This window comes from Pelodiscus sinensis, chromosome 14 (genome assembly GCF_052426305.1).
Source record: "Pelodiscus sinensis isolate ZL-2025 chromosome 14, ASM5242630v1, whole genome shotgun sequence".
Taxonomy (NCBI): domain Eukaryota; kingdom Metazoa; phylum Chordata; order Testudines; family Trionychidae; genus Pelodiscus; species Pelodiscus sinensis.
In genome coordinates this window covers 9,399,748-9,413,520 of record NC_143065.1, presented here as the reverse complement: position 1 = coordinate 9,413,520, position 13,773 = coordinate 9,399,748, and the positions used below count along the sequence as shown (strand labels likewise).

The 13,773-nt window shown below is 43.9% G+C and overlaps 1 protein-coding gene across 11 annotated transcripts in view; it reads right to left on the bottom strand.

Annotated features, from left to right (window-relative positions):
- The window catches only part of MYO9A (myosin IXA), a 309,520-nt gene that overhangs the window by 98,228 nt on the left and 197,519 nt on the right, over positions 1–13,773 (bottom strand). For all 11 annotated transcript variants that reach the window (XM_075897519.2, XM_075897517.2, XM_089781943.1 and 8 more), the window contains one exon: positions 11,493–11,627. In XM_075897519.2, coding sequence (XP_075753634.2) covers positions 11,493–11,627 — 135 coding nt within the window. The remainder of the gene's footprint in view (positions 1–11,492; positions 11,628–13,773) is intronic.

Here is a 13,773-nt window from a genome sequence, read left to right as displayed (position 1 = left end):
TAACATCTTCCATTGGAGTCTGTGCGTCATGCTAGTCAATACTTCTCTCTCGTCTGGTGAATTACAGATGGCATAATGCAAACACAACTAACTTAGGAGCTGGCACCTGGTTGGCCAATATCACAGACCCTTAACATTATGGGATGCTTGTGTCAAATATCCTATTGCAGAAATTTTGAGTTGGCCCCCAGTTTCGAGAGTACAATGAAATGGAATCCTCCTAACATCCTTTCACAATTGTGTCATTAAGAACATTTTCTTAATAAGATCAACTCCAAAAATGGGAAAAAACAACCTATCATGGAGCTCTTACTCCTGAACAAACGGAGCCAACATCTAGCCTCACAACTGCTGGCTTTCTTCTGTGTGTTTATGAGCCAGACGAGACACACATACCTAAAGTTCTTGAAAGCACTCCAGACGAGAGTGCCAGCGCCAAAGCAGCCAATACTTTCATTTATGAGATCACTAGCTGTTTCTTGTTTAAGTTTGTGAGTAAAAGACTCATTTCTATACATGACCGTTTAATTTTTATTTTTCACAACCTCTACCCCCAAAATGTACGTCAATGTACACATGCGTGGGATAAACACACACAACCTATAAACAGGTTAATAAACTAGTTTGTTAACTACACCGTCTGGTAGTGAGTGCTTTCCGATAAACAGCCTTTATGACCATTTCGGTTCCATTCTAGTTATGAACTGACTACCTTCCTTTAAATCACCCACTTTATCACTGGCCACCTCTCTCTTTGGCAAGAAAAACGCTTAGCTCTTGAGAGCAGCTCTGTTTCTCTCATCATTAAATTGGCTTAGAACTGTTCAGCACATCATTCAATGGCAGGCGTTTTCAGCTCCAAAGCTGTGGCCTATTGGCTTGTCTCTAAGAAAAATTAATATGGAGGATCATGGTTTTGCATGCTAAGAAAGGTGGGGAAAATTAAACCCAGAGCAGCACGCTAGTACTTTTTTATTTGGGAGCTGCGGGGTCCCCATTAAGTCTCTCTATGGAAACAAAGTCCTCTGTGGAAAAGCAGGGAATTCCCATGTTAAGGCCCCCTCAAACATCTGCGCTAACGATTCCGCTGACATGAAATCACCCCTGGAACAGAGAAGCACAAAGTGCAAGTCATTAGAATTAGCATAAAAATGTTACAGACACCACTTGATTGGGTTTAATTTTTCCAGTGAAAGTAAATCAGCCAGCAGCATCTCCTGTGTGTGACAAATACCATGTACACACCTAATTAGATAGGTTCTCAAAACAGCTCCTGAATGTTGGCAGCTGGCTGAGATACAAAAGCACTCCACTAGATTTCCTTCACATCAGAGGGGGCTATTTTAGTTGCATTCAAAGGGCAGCAGTTCAGTGCAATTTATAAACAGCTGTTTCAATGACCAGAACTTGACACTATTTAGGAGCCAATCCAAAGCCCACTGAAGTCAGCTGAAAGACTTCCACTGACTACAACAGGGTTTGGCTCGGACCCATAAACAGGACAGATGTGGCTACATAGCTGGCCACGTAAATCAACTCTAACAACGTTGCAAGGGTTTTAAATTAAAGTAAAGGTCATTTTCTAGGAATGACACAGAACGCCACTGAAATGTAGATTGCCTAAGTTTTAACAAAAATAATAGATGAGAATAATAACAGAGTCGCTTCCCCCTCACATGCAATTTGAACTCCTACTATGGACTGGCAGCCTCTATTCTTAGTTAAAAACATTCCAGCCTGAATGCTCATTAGACTAAAGAGCTGCTTGCAGTGGAATCTCTGAGTTGTTCCAGCCTACAGATAGATGGAAATGCAATTAGACAATATCTTTCTAAGCCTACACAAGTGCTATATTGTACACTGATGTCTGATGCCACTTTCTGTAAGAGTGGAAAATACTGGCTCTTCCAGAATCCATGTCACATCACACCTGTAAGCGAAAATAGTCAGAGAACTTCAGGGATAGCTGTGCTTTTCTGTCTGCAAACTATGTACATCTTTTCAAAGCCAACAAATAGCTGCTGCACAAATTAGCTTATGTGGTGATAGCATAACTGTCTCCTTCCCACCTCAAATAGGACCCACATGTTTTCCACAACTTGGCTGACGCGCACAGGCGGACACCGGCTCTGAAGGCGAAAGCGCAATCGGAATTGCAGCTGGCAAGGGATGTGAAGGGTAACAAGAAAGGTTTCTACAGGCATGTTAGCAATAAGTGGGTGATCAGAGAGGGTGTGGGGCCCTTACTGGATGAGGGAGGTAACCTAGTAACAGATGATGTGGGGAAAGCTAAAGTACTCAATGCTTTCTTTGCCTCTGTCATTATGGACAAGGTCAGCTCCCAGACAAAATGCGCTAGGCAATGCAGTATGAGAAGGAGGTGGGCAGCCCTTGGTGGGGAAAGAACAAGTTAGGAACTATTTAGAAAAGCTAAACAGACACAATTCCATGGGCCCAGGGTACTGAGGGAGTTGGCAAATGTCATTGAGGAGCCTTTGCCCATTATCTTTGAAAACTCATGCAGATCGGGAAAGATCCCGGATGATTGGAAAAAGGCAAATATAGTGCCCATCTTTAAAAAAGGAAAGGAGGACAATCCAGGGAACTACAGACCAGTCAGCCTTGCTTCAGTCCCCAGAAAAATCATGGAGAGGATCCTCAAGGAATCCATTTTGAAGCACTTGGAAGAGCGGAAAGTGATCAGGAATAGTCAACATGGATTCACGAAGGGCAAGTCGTGCCTGACCAATCTGATTAGCTTCTATGATGAGGTAACTGGCTCAGTGGATATGGGAAAGTCAATGGATATGACATACTTTGACTGTAGTAAAGCTTTTGATACGGTCTCCCACAATATTCTTGCCAGCCAGTTCAGGGAGTATGGATTGGATAAATGGACGGTAAGATGGATAGAAAGATGGCTAGACCGTCAGGCCCAGCGGATAGTGATCAACGGCTCGATGTCAGGTTGGCAGTAGGTTTCTAGCCGAGTGCCCCAAGGATCTGTTCTTGGACCGTTTTTTTTCAACATCTTTATTAATGACCTGGATGAGGGGATGGATTGCGCCCTCAGCAAGTTTGCAGAAGACACTAAGCTGGGGGGAGAGGTAGATATGCTGGAGGGCAGGGTCCAGAGTGACCTGGACAGATTAGAGGATTGGGCCAAAAGAAATCTGATGAGGTTCAACAAGGACAAGAGGAGAGTCCCGCACTTGGGTTCCCTAGGGAGGGGGTGGAATCTTCATCCCTAGAGGCATTTAAGTCTCGGCTGGGTTGATTTAGTTGGGATTGGTCCTGCCTTGGGTAGGAGGCTGGACTTGATGACCTCCTGAGGTCTCATCCAGCTCTATGATTCTATGAGTGGTCATGTGTCTGATCCTTTGGGATTGGTAGAACTTGCTTGCGTGATGAATCAGTTTTTCAGTAACCCTCATCAAGTTTGCCTGGGGTGTCCGGGTGGAGGCCTAAGGCTGGGTTGCTTTCTGGGAATGGTGTTTTGGCTTCTGGGTATAGAAGCTATTTTGTGTGGGGTTGGTGAATGTGACAGAATAGCCACCAGCTCTGGGAACTCTCTACCCCATTCTTTATAATTCACCTTAATTGAGTCACCTGCCTGTTGGCTCCCTGGAACCTCTACACCCCCAACCCTCATCTCCCCAGGAAAAGCAGGTATGTCCCAGGAGGGAACAATTGCCCCAAACTCCTGGCAATAAAACCTGTGCTGCATATCCCCACATGCTTACAATTATCTCTCTCACACCCCCCACACACTGGGTGGGGCTAACAGGGCTCCCTGTTAAAGTGATCTGACACTTCCCATTATAAGACCCTGTTTTCTGTCGAGCGTAACTCTGCAAACTAACCATTCAGGCTGAAATTTGACAAGACAGCTATCAACCTGTATATGACCAGGCAACTGAAGGCACATGCAAAAAGGATGCAAATTAGGGTTGTACAGACAACCTGAACTGAATTTCCTAACTTTGCAAGCTTAATCATGCGATGTTAAGGTACTTTTGTTTGAGTGCAATGCTCAGACACACACAGTGGGAACACTGTCCTGCATCAGATTTGTCACCGTCAGGCTCCACACTTCTATACATAATTTTCATACACCTCAGACGTGTACAAGAACATAACAACGTGACATAACCCTACAGCACAGCTCTGAACACTGACCTAGCCATTCCTCTAACACCACATATCACACTTCACCAGGGCCATGTGCTGTACACATGAGATAAACTGTACCTCTGGCCACCTCGCCGTACACTGAATGCAGGTGGTTAAGAAAAAACAGTTTCTTGCCATTTTAACCAGAAAGGACACTCTCTCAATGACTTAAAGAAAAAACAGTTTCTTGCCATTTTAACCAGAAAGGACACTCTCTCAATGACTTAACCACCTGCATTCTGCTACAAAGACCTTTTACATCTGCACTTGAAAGGGAATCCTCTGAACTGTCATTCATGTTAAAATTCGACACTCTCCGAGAAGAAATGAACAAACACTCAAACTATCTTACCCATTACCAAGATAGCTTCCCCAATTATCACCTCTAATACCATTAGCTCACAAACATCCCACTCTCGCCACCTCTAATATCATCAATTCACAGACACTTACCTTCCTTCCTTTCCCCCCCCCTGCATCCCCCTCCTGTTCTGAAATGTGATTTGTCCTTTTCATATGTGTTCATTTTTTTTAATTGTATCCTTTGGTATATATGGTTGTGACTATTTTCTTCCACTATTTGATCTGAGGAAGTGGGTCTGGCCCATGAAAGCTCATCATCTAATAAACCATCTTGTTAGTCTTTAAAGTGCTACATTGTCCTGCATTTTGCTTCAGCTACCATATGCAAGCAGAGTCACACCTTTCCAAGATATTGCACCTGCTTCTAGCCCTGGACAGGGCCAGAAAAATCAAAACTTAAAAAGCAACATCATTATGTGCAGAAGAGTTATTTTAGGTCCAAGTATTTTAGGCCATTTTAAAAGGCTTCTAAACATTTTGTTATAATTTTTCTCTTCCTCTCAGTCCTGCAAAGTTGGGTTCATGATACTCAGACTAAGCTTTCCAAAAAGGACGCACGTATTGCCAATAACTTAAAAAAAAAAAATCAGTGAAAAAATGACTAAATACTTCTCTAAACCACACACAAGGTAGTGTGGTATAAAGGTTTCATTGCAGCTCATCTGGGAACCCTAATATAAATCTTAGCTAGTGTCACCACTTGTGAGCTATGCAAATCGTTCACACTGACAACTCTGTTACACCACATCACTTCGTGTTTTCTAAACTCTTTATATCTTAGTTTGCCAAACTGCATACATACGTGCAACTGACAAAGTGGGTCTTTGCCCACAAAAGCTTATGCTCCAATAAATCTGTAAGGTGCCACAGGACTCCTCGTCGTTTGTGCAGATTCAGACTAATACGGCTGCCCCTCTGATACTTGCATCCCTTAAAGAGAGTTTACTCATTGCTGCATGTCTCCGAGGCTTTTTCTTCATCCCTCATCCCTTCCATCTGACCCTCTTCTACTTCAGCTGCCCATCCTATCTCTCTCCTCGCCCCCATGACCACTTCAGTATCTTCTCCCTGTAATTAACATCTCTTTCTCTTCTCCCCTCCGCTCCCCAATACCACATCCGTTGGTTTCATTCATTCTGCTTGGGTTCCCTTTGCCGTTTCCTCCGCATCTAAAACAATGACCAGACTGGCTCCAGAGCTGCGTGCGTGTGCTTCCAGGCTCCTGAGGGGACACCCGAGGAAGCATCCACGTGAGCTCAGACTTCTCCAGGACTGCAGCTGCTTTGCTCTCTTCCTCCAAACTACCCTTGTGACAATCGGTTTTTGAGAAGAAATAATATTCAACAGCCCAACTGATGGGGGAGAGAGTGAAGAGAAGGGGCCAATAAACTGCTGCTGAATGCAACCACTACTGAGTTAACAGCCAGTTCTGGGGGGAAAGCCACATCCCACTCAACCACTGGTGCCAGGGACCGGGCCCAGTTCCTGGCCAGACCAAGCCCTGAACAAAACAATCAGTTATACTCCCATCTCTCCACAGTAGCTTCCACAGTAGAGAATAAATCTAGTTATCCTGGGGGTCTCTCCTGGCTCGCACCATCCCAGTATCTGACTACCTTCCACGTAAAACCATCAGCAACATCCCCAGAGGACTTCACAGAGGTTTCAGTCACATGAATTATGCTTTAAATGAAACCCCAGTCACAGATTCCAAAATAATCCTCTCGTGTTTCTCATACATTTCTTATGGGCAGCTGAATCTAATTAGTTATCAAAGATGAAAAAGACCTCTGAACCCATTATACCATCCCCTCCACAGAGCTGGGCTGTTTTCTATAGCACATTTTCTAGTGCCTTCTCCAGCCTAGTCTTATGGGGCCAAGCAATACAGTTCTTCTTGGGCGATTATTCCACAGCCCAACAGATCTTGCTGGCAATAAATTTTGCCTAATTTTTAGGTTAAATATTGCTTCTTTTTAAGGTTTCATTTTATTTCTTCTAGTTGTATCTTCCTACACTACCCTAAACAATCCCCCTCTCTCCTTGGTTCACTAAGAACCAAAACCAGTGAGTTAACAATTTAGTTACCTAAAGCAAAAGTGAAATATCAGAAGTGAATTGGTTGTTTCAAAAATCTAGTCAAGTGCTTGTGGCAAATGGTTCTGAATGTCGCCCTTTACATTAAAACTCTCATCCCAAACACGCTGCAGCCAAAGTGAACAGCATCTGATCTGGTAATTCCTAGAGTCACGTTTTTCAATTTGAAATCTTCCTCTTCTAGAGAGTTAGTATCTATACGATTTCATTTTTTAAAGCGTGCGATGTCTGATGGCACCTTGCCAAATAGCAAATCAATAGCTTCTGCCGTTGTTATTTCTCGGCACGTCACATGGACTACAGCTGACTCAACCCTTTTTCCAAAAGCACCCCATGCAATTCCCAGGTCCAACTAAAATAGAAACTTGAACTGAATACTTAATGGTTCATTTTTAATGTTTTTTTCCCCTCCTTCATAGTGATAAAAGATAAAAAATGCACATACCTAAAATGCACTGCCAGGCTAGAAAAGCAACTTCACCAGAGAAAGAGGTGAGGGAAGAAATACCTTTCTTCATAATGCAATTTTTCTCGAAGGGTACGTCTAGACTATATCCCTCTTTCGACAGAGATATAATTGCAAATTGCAAACGAAGCCGGGATTTGAATTTCCCGCACTTCATTTGCATAATCGCGTCGTGGCGCTCTTACAAAAAAGCGCTATTTCGAAAGTAAAACCGCAGTCTAGATGCGGTTCTTTCGAAAATGGAAGTCTTTCTTGAAAGAACCGCATCTAGACTGTGGTTTTACTTTCGAAATAGCACTTTTTCAAAAGAGCGCCATGACGCGATTATGCAAATAAAGCGCGGGAAATTCAAATCCCGGCTTCATTTGCAATTTCAAAGTGCCTAATTTACATCCCTCTGTCGAAAGAGGGATGTAGTCTAGACAAACCCAAAGTGCCATGTTTGCAGGGATGAATCATGGAGAAGAAAATTGCAAATGTGTGGCCCTGCAGGTTATTACTGCAGGTAATAACTAGGGTTTCAGTCAATTTGCATCATGCCAGAGAACTGCTTATTACTTTTCTTTATTCTGGGGCAGACACAAAATGTACTCGGCGTTTTGAGTTACCGTGTGCTGTGATGCAGACTGTCACAACACTCACGATTTCCTGGTTTCCGTGCTGCTTTTCCAGCTTGCTAGACTTCTCCATCTAGGCTATCAGAATAGTAATATAGACTCTTGGACAAAATCTTAGCATCCTGGCTGATGAGAGAGTTAAGAACGGCCTGACTGGGTCAGACCAAAGGTCCATCCAGCTCTGCGTCCTGTCTGCCCACAGTGGCCAATGCCAGGTGCCCCAGAGGGAGTGAACAGAACATGCAATTATCATGTGACCCCTCCCCTGTCATGCATTTCCAGCCCCTGGCAAACAGACACTCAGGACATCATCATGCCCAGCCTGACTACCCTACCCAATCTTGCTATCAATGTGGCTAGTTTTCTGAAAACATTCACTCAGTGTGCAGCACCAATCAAAAAAGCTAACAGAATATTAGGAACCAATAGGAAAGGGATAGATTAAAACACACAAAATCTCAAAATGCTACTATATAAATTGATCATATGCGCACACCTTGAACAATGCATGCAGTTCTGGCCACCGCATTTCAAAAAAATATACATTAGTTGCGGGAAAAGGACAGAAATGGACAAAAAACTGTTAGGGGGATGGAACAGCTTCTATATGAGGAGAGGTTAAATGGACTGGGACTATTCAACTTAGCAAAGAGACAACTAAGAGGGGACAGGAAGAAGTCTATAAATCAAGAATGCTGTGGAGAGGGAGAATAAGAAAGAGTTATTTACTCCTTCCCATCGCACAAGAACCCGGTGTTGCTTTAAAGCCAAGCAGGTTTAAAACCAACATAAGGAAGTGTTTCTTCACACAACACAGACTCAGCCTGTGGAACTCACTGCCAGGGAACCTTGTGATGGTCAAAAGAATAAGTGGATTCAAACTAGAATTAGGTAAGTTTATGACAAATACGTCCCCCAGGGCCATGAGCCAAGATGAGCATGCTCAATAAATCGTGGAGCTACAAATCCAGAGAACTGTAGTGGTGGTGGGTACTTGTTCTCTCTCTCAGCCACAACTCCTTCCTGTCGCTGAGGTGAAAGCAGCGCGTGTGTTTTGTTATTGTGCAGCAGAGACTTCAGTGCGATTTTTGTAATCTCTCTTCCCGCCAACAGACCCATAGCAGCTTGCAGGCAAAAAAAACAGGTCAGGCTCATCAGCAACCGTGTGTTTATATTATAACAAGATTTCATTAATCTCCACTAAATATCTTAGCCCATGGCTACCACGCATGCTGTAAACTGATTTTGCAAGCTCAGACCCTGTTGATTCACTCAGTCTCCTAAAGAGGGATAAGTACCTGCTGCCCAGAATGAACACTGGTTATTGACTAAAATTCTGCCTTGGCCGGGTACAAAATGAGATGTGAACCGGAGGGCAATACCTGTTTCAAAAACTGCAGAGCCTATTTTCAAACTATAGCTACCTCCCCCACTCGCCCAGCACTCATCTGAGAGCAGATGTACTGAATCAGGGTCCTTTGGAGCCACAGGAAGAATACCTGAAATGAAGGAACAGCTCTGGAAGCTCCTTGGTCACAGGATCCATTGTTAAGTGAATGAATCAGCACAAGAGAGTTTTGATCAGAGTGTAAAAAAAGAATAAATCGTTTAAACCCACAAGCAGAAGAGAGTCACACAGTGGTTTTATTACTAGCAGCAGGCGCTCTCTCAGAACTTACAGCTGTCCCAGAGAAAATGGTCATGCTTCATGCGCTGGCACAGTGCTATAGCATAGAGCAGCCATTTCTCCTAGTGTCCAAACACCCTCCGTGCCAGCTCAGTAGCACAATAGCAAGATGCTTATCTGCCCTGGAGAAGACCCGTTTGCACAGGACATGGAGTGTCACAGGCTTGGGCACATGGGGAGGAGAGAATTCTGCTCAGACAGGTGAGCACATCCCAAGAGTAGCTAATTACTGAAAGAGACCAGCCGATGCAACGTTGGAGGCTGCATCCTGCCTGCCTGCCTGCTGGTAGGACGAGAACTGCTCTGGCTGAAATAATTGGGGAGATGGGAGGGAAAAGTCTCCTCCTGAATGACATCATAGGCTTCATTTATATCCCAATTCCCGGGCAAAGGCAGGCTGCCAGAAATAAGGTCATTATAGCCCTGAATCCAAGGCTTTTGGCAACACAGCTATAGCAGGATTTATGTGCCTGTGTTTTACAGCCTGGGTAGTATATTTCACTCGTGCTTATCATCTGGTAAAGCATACTTCAAGGCTATCATGAATCATCACAAGCTCAGTCTTCTTCAGTAATTTAGAACAGTTGGTTTAAAAATAAATAAGTAAAGCAAGCAAGCACTCAACTAGAAAGTCTGTGTCCAAGGCAAAAAACTAACAGCAAACCCTCACATTACTTTCAACAATCTCCTGATTGGCCTTCTTCCTGCTGATATTTATTGTAACATTTTTTAATCTGATTCAGTCTTAAAGACTCTCTTGATACACAGCACAATGGAAAGTGTAGTTATGAGGAGAAATACCTGTACTCTCTCAGGAGAGGTTGGTACAAACTGCTGGTAGTAGCAGTCTCTTCAGGCAGAGCAAAAGTTTATATCAAAAAACAGAGTCTCACAGGATGAGATATACTTAATCAATGGTCATACAAGACACTGCCACAAAATACTATACAGCTAAGTTGTGCTGGATTCTCCCTCCCTGCCCCAAGTCGATTTGCTACCACAAAAGCGTTCTGTAAAATCTGTGCTGCATTGCTTTGTGGAACGGAGCCTGCATCCCACTGAAGAAAAAGGTACAGCAAACAGCGATAATATGCCACTGGCAAACAGCACTCTCACACATGGGATTCTAGCTGCTTACTAGAAAACGTCCTTTCTCCTCACAGGAAGCTCTAAAGACCCTAGCAACGGGCCAAACACCCAAGCGTGCCCCATTGCTTGGGATTTCCTTCTTGCGCCAAGCGTTGAAGACAGAACCACACCCATCTATCAGAGTACCCATTGGTGCTCCACAAAGAACCGTCCATACAGAGGTAATTATCACAGCCCAAGTAGGGACGGAAGCAAGGAGTCAACTGCCCAATAAGCCTAATGGTTTTGTGTGGTTTTCTCGTTTGGCCTAATTTTTAAAAGCCTCAATGGACGAGGGCCTAGATATCTTCAAGAACCATTTCCCGCCAGGACCCACCTGGCCAGCTCCGGATAAGGCACGACAAAACTCTGTCGAGTCGGAACATTCTTGGCTGCAGGACCTTGACCCTCAGCAACTGGATAGGCCAGAGCCTTGGCATGCTTTGGACACATGACCAAGCAGCTTGGACAAGCCCCGCTGTAATAAATGTCATGTGACAGCTGCTCAGGCTTTGCCTTAAAGCCAAGAGTAAGTTCACCTTCGCGGGGCACCCGTGCAGATGTGGAGAAAGGAAGCGTGGGAACTTGGAATAAATGTGGCATCTAGCCAGCATGGCGGTGAGTGCACATGAAGGCAAGAGAGATGCTTCTCGCTTGGGGAGCCGCGGGGTGCACACATGGATGACAAATGCCTAACAGCTGAGGTCCTCATGACTATCTGTGCGTCTTGGTTCGGAGCTGGCCCGAAAGGAAGGTGTTATCGGACAGAAGAGGCCTAGCGCAGACTGGCTTTTACAGATCATGACTAGTGAAAACCATATCTTGCATTTTAAATATGAATAAATCCATTACAGCACCAATTTAGATGTAAAAACTTGCCCTGTAATTCAAAAATGCCACGTCAATATAATGTGTCAATGCAAACTGTCATTTGCAACATACAAAGATTATTCAGACCTACCTGCTCTAGTTTGAAGATGTGTTGGTTAAAGTAGTGCTGTAAGCGTTCATTAGCAAAGTTAATGCAGAATTGCTCAAAGCTGTTATTTTCATAATCTTCAAACCCAAAGATATCGAGTACTCCAATGGACAAGGTCTGTAGAACAAAACAAAGTATGCTGCTTAGAAAAACCAGGCTGATGGATGTAGCTCAGGACATGATGGAAAGCATGCAAACAGAATCAAATCTATCGAGTGTCAAGATCTGTAATCACTGCTGTAACTAGTAATATTATTCCACTCTGAGGCCTGTACATAAATCAAGGAGACAACATGTAATTCTACGTCCAGCTTAGCTGGGATTTACTAAAAGGAAATACTCTAGTGCATCTCTCCAAAACAAGGTACATTGAATTCCTTCCAGTTGTGGTACTGCAGCCCATACTGAACTGCCAGCAAAATGTTTGGTCTAAATAATAAATGTGCTCATCTGGCTTTTTCTTACAGCTAAATGAATTATCACCTCTTAGGGGAATCTGAATACACTTCCAACCTACTCCACTGGAGCTAAGACTTAAAAGCTTTTGCCCAATGGAAAAAATGACTCGGCACAAGAAGGCGAAACCAAGGGAATGTGCTTATTTGGACTCCCTGCATTAACTTTGTAAATGGTTACACTCCAGCTGTGAACATTTCAAAGTAAAACACGTTGGAGAGGGTTATAAATAAATAACACACTGCAGTAAGCAATGGAAGGTAAAGGACTTGCATAGGAAATGCCACAGAGCAATGAATATCAAACTTGCCTGACACAGCAGACCACAAAGACGATACAAGAAAATAAATTGAACATTTTTGCCAAGTGCTTATGATGTGTCCATCTGGGCAACTCTTCCAATGCAACTGTTACCAAATACATGAAACCTCCCCGTTTTTAGCTGTCTTAAAAACACAGCTGTGGTTTTATGGAGACCTGGGCACCTGTCTCCAGCGCACGTCTGATATGGCAAGAGAACAGCACCGGCAGGTCCTGGGGACTTGCATTCTGGAACGACCTATTACAAAGATGGCTGGGAGAAGGAAGCCTATTTAAGCCAGTTATAGGTGCTGGGAGAGGGCCCTGGCCACACCACAATAAGAATGGGTGGGACTGTTTCCAGAATCAGAACCATGAGCCAAGCCTAAGCCTCTGTCAAGGGAAACACACAGCACAGGTCTCAGTTCCTAACCACCTCTCGGTCCAATTGCTCTGATCTGCTCGGACAAAGTGCGGAAATTCTCCCACCATCACTCCAGCCCCAGAACTGCTAGGAACAGGGGACAGCGGAACTGACGGACCACCAGCGTGGGCTCCCTGCTGCAAGCGGTGGTAAAACGCTCATGCACTAGCTGCAATGATTCCATAGCCACGGTGGGAACTCACTGAAGTGACCAGGGTAGATCCATATGTAGAGCCAGTAATGCCGCTGGTCACAGCATGAACGTGGCCTTCAATTCCCGTGAACTAAGTCCGTGGTTGTGTAAATAAAACCCTCTCACAGCACTGCACATTAAACAAATCACCTGGGATGCCCAGCTCATCTCTCCCATTGCTCTCCTCTGCCATCCCATGCTCCGCCCCTTCTGCCATTCCAGCTTCCCTGCTACCATCCCTCCTGCCCCCAATTACCAAACTGATTACACGCCCCACCTGCTCTGATACTTTCAATCACCTGGCTAAAAGCCTGAAAGTTTTTGTCATTTGGCCAAACACTTGAGTGAAACAATCGTTTAACTAAAAAACCAAATTCTGCAGTTTCTGGGCCAAAAAGTAACAGACAATGACTAAGCGCACATACATTCACCCTCCCTAATGAGTTATAAATATGCCTGCCATTGTTCTACTCCGATACGGGAGCCCCTTTGTTCTCTGTTAAGTATATCTATACACTCAATCCTGAAACACTCCCTACAGCTTAGCTAATTTTCTCTCAGAACTATTTTTATTTACTTTTTTACATGTACAGACCTCTTAATAAAAGGTATTTAGAATATTTTGTGTAATACATATAACAGCTTAAACAAAAAATTTTGCTTACACTATAGCTATGTAAATAAAACAGAAACATGAGACCAAAGTCAGTGTTCCAAATATACCAATCTTTTAATCGCTACTTGTCCTTCTTCCTGCTTAATTAAGGAAAGCTTCTAGGGTGATGCATGCTTTTAGGACTACAGTGTGAAATAATTCATTAGGTTGGACATTAGGAAAAAGTTCCTAGCTGTCCGGGTGGTTAAACACGGGAATAAATTGCCTAGGGCGG